At 40.2% G+C, this 8,634-nt stretch overlaps 1 protein-coding gene across 4 annotated transcripts in view; it reads left to right on the forward strand.

Moving 5' to 3' along the window:
• LOC5577374 (trichohyalin) overlaps positions 1-6,470 on the forward strand; it is a 254,860-nt gene extending 248,390 nt beyond the window's left edge. For all 4 annotated transcript variants that reach the window (XM_021855884.1, XM_021855886.1, XM_021855885.1 and 1 more), the window contains 2 exons: positions 4,455-4,588; positions 4,646-6,470. In XM_021855884.1, the coding sequence (XP_021711576.1) occupies positions 4,455-4,588; positions 4,646-6,168 (1,657 nt within the window). In that variant the 3' untranslated portion in view covers positions 6,169-6,470. The remainder of the gene's footprint in view (positions 1-4,454; positions 4,589-4,645) is intronic.
• Positions 6,471-8,634: the final 2,164 nt, after the last annotated feature.

Consider the following 8,634-nt stretch of genomic DNA (forward strand, 5'->3'; position numbering starts at 1 on the left):
TCATTTCAACGACGCGCACACCAGAGGGTATGCCTCTACCAGCAAAACTCTTTCCCCATACCGCTTCCTTGACACTGAACACCTTACCATATTGTTGCAAAAATGTAGCAATCTCTTCGTTTGACACATTCTCAGATAGGTCATGGACCTTAACATCGATCCTATCGTCGTCCATCACTAGGCGCACTTTGTACCGCTTGCCAGCCACTTCGAGCTCGTGACGGTTATTGTGTTGCTCTACTATATTGAGAGCGGTCTCTAGATCGTTGCATTTAACATGCACACAGCACTGAATGTGATTCATTTGCAAGCGTTGTACTTGCTTAGGCCGCAGGGCGAGGGTGCGGAAGATGAAGTTATGGACATCTTCAAAGTCTGGACGTTTCTCGAAGTCTTGTAAGTCCACCTTAAAGGTGTTTTGACGAAGCGAAATCACCATGGTCACAATATCACTGGCGCCAAAAAATATTGCATACCAAACGAACGAATGTAGAAGAATCGAATTCGGTGTGCTGCTAGAGCACGTCTGAATGCAGCAAAGGCTTCAACACAACTGAACTTGGTAATAGTAGAGTTAATGAAGGAGGTAATATTCAAAAATTTATATTATTTATTCGAGGAAAGGCTATATCAGTTATCGCTAGTGAATTCACATTTCCTCTAAGTGTGCTTACCCGTAGCAGTGAACATATACGAGTGGCTGCAATCAGCAAAGAGGAAAGAAAAAACCGGCGGAAAAAGTCAACTGTCCCGCTTCCAGCATCGAGCAAGTCAACGTGAATCGAGCACCAGCCGTGAGAATCGGGCAAAATGTGGTCAAAAAACGGATAAGTTTAGTAGGAGACTTGCATCGTCAGCCATAAAATGAGCATAGATGACCGAACAATTCGTAGTTGCTACTCCGTGATTGACCAGAACAATCGAAGTTGCACAGGGAATTAATGAATGGAGCTTGGGATTAGCTTACCATTCTTCAATGTGCAAAAATCGATAGCTCAAATTTGAAAAGTCAATAACGGCGCCGGCCACAAGGAAGGGAAGGAATGTTAGTTAGACAGTCGTTGTTACTAGAGACCAAGTATACCTCTGCATCTCCACAGTTGTCATCCATGTGTTTGCTGCGGCGGAAAGTATCCGTTGTTCCAATGTGATGGTTTTGGGAAGCTACCTCCGGCAGGACGAAGGAAATTCGTCAAGCAACATCAATTGTGCGAGAATTGCCTTTACGCTGGCCACCAAGATAAGGAATGCCAAAACCCATGGCATTGCCGTCATTGTAGCTAGCATCATCGTTCCATCTACACCGAGCACTGAACCTAGAAGTGCGATACTTTTTGCTTTTATTATATTTTTGGATATTTCCTCTGTAAGACCATCTGAATTCAGTCATTTTTTATGGAAAATACACTCCTTTGTTTGAAATGATTTGAATCATTTGACGATGGAATCAATGATCCAAACTTTCGAAACGCAAATCGTCAGATCATCGCTAATGAAAACGAAAGTCAAAAATTGCAACCATTCTTGAATGACAACTGGAAAAAAAGATCACTCTTAAGTGAAAATCTTACTGAATCGACACCCTATAGTTCCTTGTATGGGAACAGTTTATGCCCCAATCAATCGATGTGCTCCATTCACGCTTGAGCGCTACCATACGATCTACTTGTTCATCGAGTGGAGACAATCTATCTGGCAATAGCTTGATCGATCATGCATTCTTGATTTAGAAGCAAGGCAGATTCTTTTGGGCGTTCGCAAAAAGATTGTTTTTCAAAGTCTGCCCTGTATTGGCAGATTAGGCTTCAATAACCTTATTGAAGAAACCGCAATGAAGTGAAATGAGCAACATCATCACCTTCGCCGTTGGAAGCCGTAGCAGGTTTTCGAGGTACCGTAATCCGGGGTAACATTGATCAGTTTTTATGATATTTCTTAAATATCCAATTCAAAAATGCAAATGTTCTGAGTTTTATATTTTTAAAACAAGTACTGCCACCCATAGCTCGTGACTATATACTGTATTTTGTTTTTTGAAAGATTTAAGCATGTTTACAAAACTGTTTTATGTGATTTTTTTGTTTAGCTGATATGGGGTAACATTGATCATCCATGTAAACAACGTTCGGTAATATTGAAAATGTCGTTACTTACTCAAATCATGGCCCCTGAAGCCGAATATGATGTCCAAACACTTACATCTCATTTAAATTTTGAGTTATTTTAAAATTAAAAACACCTCGAACAGCGGAATACGCCTAAAGGTAGGCAATTTCCTAAGGGAATTCTACATTCTTAACAGTAATTCGTTAATGTTGCCTAATTGAACATACTTATAAAAGTTTCGACAGCAGAATCGTTTTTGGCGATGCCATTTTTAGTGAGAACCGCATTTTTCTTGCTCATATCGCTTGTAGAACTTATGTGAGACATGAATCTTCGGTAGTGTCATCCTTAACCATTGAAATCATTGTTTCGCAAACTTGACAAATTTACGCATATAATTAATGCAATTTTTGCAAAAATCCTAATTTTTAATAGCTCATAAATATAATAAAGAGAAGCAACATTCATGCTTTGGACACGTTTCATCAATAAATGATGATACCAACTTATTACGAGATGAGTCATTTCGATCATTGTTACCCCGCTGATCAATGATACCCCGGATTACGGTACCATTTTGATTCGGCCAACCGGGCGAGAGCACCGTCGATTCGACAACTAACCACAGCAACCAAGCCTCGCTAATCCAGTAGTTCAAGCATTTGTCGGTCCAAGCAGTTACTATGAAATCGTATCCCGAAGCAAGTTGAATACCAATACCATGTCTCGTCCAGTACACCATAACGAATAGTTCTCTTCCGACCTCATCAAGCAAGCAAACAAGAATTTTAGTTATGGTTGTCGTCATCGAGAAGGCCCATCGCAAAGTTGAGAACACCAAGTAACTTTTTTCTCATTACATGTCCGGACATCAATGCTACCAGAACAGGTATGAAACATGCGGCATTGTTGTAGTACTGAATGGAACATCCTAACCAATTACATATGGTTGTGTGACAAACTACATAGCAGTTCATGATAAATCAACACTAGATGTGGACAAGACCAATTGCGTTCTTCTAAAAGCAGATATGAATCTCTTTGTTGTTAGAAACTGTACAAGAATCATATATAATTTCCAAGTGATATTCAGTATGAGTTAGTTCTAACGACAGGCAGTTAAACAGGTAGTCCAAAAACAGTTATTATTGACTTCTGATGGAAGAAACCGTCCTGATTCTAATCCAGTTTGCCTAAGCCAGACCAACTTCCATTATTTGAGTTTTTAGCGATAACAAATAAATTTTGGATGGTGAAATAACAGTACTAAAATGATTTTCCATACCATACTCATTTAAAAAATAATATGATATTTTGATGGCTACAGCTTAGAATCACGCCATACTGTAGAGCTTATATTGATCGGTTTCGGGTGCTTCTTATCTGTTTACCCCATCGTTTTGGGTTCCCAGGTCCTCTAAATTATCTCAGTGGTAACGAACAACATCCTCGATCCATAAATCAAATAAAGAAGGGTGCAAAACGAATCACCAATTTATTCACCACCCCGAAATGTATGACGTTATAAAAACTATGAGTGCCACAAACTTTTCGGGGATATGGGTTCTTCGAGTAAAAGAAGCATTCGGGGAATTGTTATAGAAAACGGTATTCGGAGAAAAGTAGCACAACCCATTCATACACAAGTACAGAAATTCTTACGCAGATTTACGAATGATCTAGGTCCTCTAGGTACAATATGGAATATGATACATAAGATCTACAAGCGTAATAAGTGGTATGACAGTAGGTTTAATAAGGTGGCACAGATTTTCCAACCGTCAAACAAATAAACGGGGTATTGTAGAGACATATACGAATGTTCGAAGTCCTCCAAAGATTCCATTAGCGTAAGGATCTTCAGGTTAGACTTGATCCCATTTCGTTTCTACACAGGCTCTGAGACATACATTTTTTTGAAAATCATATGATAAAAAAAGATTCTAAATTACGTTAAAAGTACTCAAATTTAGTTTTCCCACTAACTATTATCTGAATTTGAAGAGATTGAGCCTCTTTTTTTTACAATATGTGATGAAGCCAAGCGAGGTAATCATTATATAACACGATTAAATGCCAGACATTACAGTTCATTGAGAATGAAAGTTACCTTTTGTATAGACGAAATATTACATAAAATTACATGTATTATTGGATTCCCCATGGATCAAGTCTACCCAGTTTTCCCTAAACGTTTGATGTACGTTTTATTTTACATTTAGTTGTATAAAGTTTAAATGCTGATGGCTTTTATATTTAATCGAAAGCTTCAAAATCGATCGACAAATATGTCTGAAAAGCTGACTGTAGATTTTATTCTAACAGATTTCTATTTCCAATCGTTACAGATGTCGCAATCCGTGCATTGTTGGTTCCCTTCCATCAGTGGGTAACAAGAATGGAGTATCGTCGCGGGGATCTTCCGGAATCGGATCGGACTTGGCTCCCAGTCCGGAACGTCAAGATGCACACAGCTCCAGTGGTAACTTGTATCATGTACGTAAGCAACTTGCACAAATTTATCACAACTATTTTTTAGAAGAGGAATGGGTTAACGACCAGGAGGCTCGATTTGGAGTTCCCACGCATCAAGCTTCAGCCAGGACTAAGGAACGTTATGTCGAAGAGCACGTGCCCCACGTGAGCAAATATCGGGAGGCTCCAACGTCCTATCTGTACCCAAATGTACGACAGGAGCCTCATACACGGTTCCAACGATCATCAAGTCGGGAAGAAGATCAAAGCTTGCGTGGTTCAGTCAATTCTCGCGAGGAAGAAGTCAAACCGATCATAACTAAACAAACTCCTCTTCAAAACCGATTCCGAGAAGCTTTCGGTAACGAAGATTTTATGCTGGAGGATCGCAAGAAGAAGATTACTATTGATGATAAACGTTATGATCAAGAGGAAGATCGCAGAAGATCAAGACGGCATGAGGTTGATAGAGGAGAGAATTATATGTACAAGAAGTCAAACGGAAATGGCAAATATTATGACGGGTATGAAAACGATAAAGCACGATATCGAGAAAACTTGACCGATCGCCAAAAGTTTCATGAGATTATTTCTGAGTCGACAAAATATAGAGATGAGTCACCTAAACATAGAGTAATGCGAGATGATTATAGAGAATACTCACCAGAAAGAGTTCCAAGAAACAAATTCTCACCTTCTTACGATGATCAACGAGATTTCAAAATTGAACGTGACTATCGAGATCAAATAAAAACATCTTCCAAAAGAGATCCACCATACATGCGTGATGAAAGCCCTGATGATCGTTATAGAACTGGTTACAACGATCGTAGAGTATATAAAGAAGCCGATCCAATTGTCTATAGGGAAACAAATGATAAAAATGTCAAAATTCCATTGACGCGTTTCAAATCATCGGAAGAACCCAAACACAGCCGCGATCGATACGATGATCGCTGGGAACGGCAGCCCATGTATCCTGAAGATCGTGGTTCAGAAGATAAATATAGAGATGCATCTGGTCGCTATCGAGATGATATTAAGAAATCCCCGGTCATGAAGAAGATAGAAGCTCGTGCAAAAATGGTTGAAATTAAAACCAGCTCGCCAGAGTCCACAATCCGTAAGGTTTCACCCAAGGACAGATTCCAAAACGCTAAGGAAAAGTTTCAACAGATGGAACGTGAGCGTCATGAAGAGGAACGCATTGAAAGGGAACGTCAGGAACGAGAGCAAATGCTGCATAATAAACGAGCTGCTGAAGCGCCTAGAAGAAGTTCTCTCGAGCCAGTTGTCGTAAGTTCACATGAAAGCAACGGTTGGAGCACCGAGGAGGAAGAAGAGCGAGAAATACGACCAAGAGGACCTCCGCGTTCATCCAACAGTGGCGGTTATCGTGAGTTGGAAACAACTGAGCGTTACCCAGGACTTGACCGTGAACCTCCAATGCCTTCCTCTCGAATGATGCCAGCCAAGAGCCTCGGTAATTTGGCTAAAGGTTATCGCCATAGTTACGCCGAGCCACGCCCTCCGCCGGTTTCGAGAAGCAGTGGCCGCGTTGGCCTAGCCGCTGTCAACCCGTATTGATGAAGTTATGAAACTGATTGTGTATGTAGGTAATGCGTTTTCTCTTTTGTTTCATGCAATTATAATGTGTATATATTCGGAATTAAATTCGCGCGAGTTTTGGTTTAGCTCATGAATTGAATCTCTGGTTGAACCATGAAACAATAGTCTATATTTAGTAAATGCTCACATAGTATATACGCAATACATGTTTTGAAGTGCCTTATAGTAATAATCTGCATGGAGTGAATGAAAATTGTCTAAACACCATTGTTAAACTAATAATCAAATCAAGAGGAAATAAATGATTGGAAGTCCAAAAATAAGTATTTTATTTCATGTTGAATAAGCCATGAATGTATTTAAATTGAATGGTATTTCATTGATCGAAGACTATTAACGATGTAATCGACACAGACCTCGCAGTTCCGGTGGAAATGTGTCAACTGTAGGTTGTTGGAGACCCTCGCGGTGTTGTCAAACGTCGAATATCGGACAAGGGTACTATTGTTGTAAATTAGTGCCTGAAAAACCCAAATTAACACTATTGCCAGGAACGCCGTACCCTGTAAACCACATGGTAGTGACATGTGGAAAGTACGCGAGAGGTCTCCGATCCAACCGCTAGCTGACCGCTAACTGATATCGCTATCAGGTAAAAAAAACTAATTCACCCATACCTACCTCTACAAGTCTACCCCAAGGCATCTCCACTGGTGTGTGATGTATTTGCTCTCCAACACTTTTCTCATCACACAACCTCCGAACCACATATCTCCCGAGCCGCCACCGATCTCCTTCCGTCGTCTGCACTCCTCCTGGCATCGTAATTCTCCTAGCTGCCGGACCTATTATAGCCTCGAACTTCTGATCAGCCACACCATACACCTCCTGTTCAACTACACGTTGTACGAGGCTCCTCATGGGACTGAACTCCTTCTAGCATCACCGATTTCGTTGTTCAATCAGCCCACGGTAAAAAGAAGCAAGGTATTACACTCCGAAAAATGACATTTGGCAGTGACGTCATTCCTATCGCAAACGCGAACGAGTGCAAAAGAAAGCAAGGCCTGCTCTCCTTTACTATCCTCAAGGCCTCATGCTTGACGATAGAAATGACGACACATGTTTTGATGGAAAATCGTTGTTTACACGTGGGAATAGCCTACCTTGTTATGTATACCGTGAATCAGCCTTGTTGTGTATCTCATCCAAGCAACCTCCTCGTCCTGACTCCACATCTGTGTCCAGGCAGTAGAAGCATTAGGTGTCGGCCAGGGTAGACGCGTCACGCGAAGCGACGCGAGTTTGACATTTCATTATTAATAATTGTTATTCCTTCCCATGCAATTTTCGCGTCGCTTCGCATGACGCGTCTACCCTGGCCGACACCTTAGCCTTAGAATGCTAATGTCGCGACTGTTCGTGTGATCAACATCTAGTTTGCCACGCTCTGACAGCTTGTGTACCGGGTCTATAAGTGTCAATTCAAACATTCTCAACATTACAACATGGCACTAAAAAAACAATCAAAACCTTCGGTAGTAAGATTTAAAAAAATAATTATGTTTTGTGATAACAGCGCCACTAGCGTTCTACTACTTATATTTCTATTGTCCAGGCTCTACTTCCTCGCCGAGGTTGCCTCATTGTCCAAATCATATCTCCTCGTCCAGGTTCGGCTTCCCTCATCAAAATGGCCTTAGCATGTTATGCAGGGGTTCCTTTGTTTATTTTATTTATTTTATTTGGTCGGCCACCAGCGCAACTAGGGCTGTATGGGCCGTCAGATAGCAGTTATATATACCGTAATCCGGGGTAACATTAATTAGCGGGGTAGCATTGATCGGTATGATCCTTCTAGTAAAAAGTTCGAATCATCATTTATTGATGAAATATTTTCAAATCTTGAATGGTGCCTCACTTTCTTACATTCATAAGCTAATGGAAATTGAGGTTGTTGCGAAAATTGCGTTTCGTTCATGTGAAAATTTGTGAACTATTTGAATCAATGATTTCTATCGATATGGATGACACTACCAAAGATGTATGTCTCACACAAGTTCTGCAAATGGTACGAGCAAGGAAAATGCGATTGTTACTAAAAATAGCATGAACTACTATTAAGAATGCAGAATTTCCTTAGGAAAATGCCTACATTTAGGCGTATTGCGCGATTCAACATGAATTTATTTTTGAAATACAGGTATGTTCCGTTTTTATCACGTTCCGAATTTGTCACACTCCGATTTTGTCACGTTCCGATTTCGTCAACAAATTATTCCGTTTTTATCAACACACAAAAAAATATATATTTTTATTTTTTAAATTACTTAAAATATAAACTTAAAACTTATTCTGATGCAAATCAAATGTTTTTCAATAGCCTCACGGTTGAATTTTCGACATTATGTTAGTGTTGAGCACCTACGATACATGGTAGGTGTCAAGTCATGTACGATTTAATAAGGTTTGACATCTTCCTAT

Source organism: Aedes aegypti, chromosome 3 (assembly GCF_002204515.2).
Source record: "Aedes aegypti strain LVP_AGWG chromosome 3, AaegL5.0 Primary Assembly, whole genome shotgun sequence".
In the NCBI taxonomy this organism is placed as follows: Eukaryota; Metazoa; Arthropoda; class Insecta; order Diptera; family Culicidae; genus Aedes; species Aedes aegypti.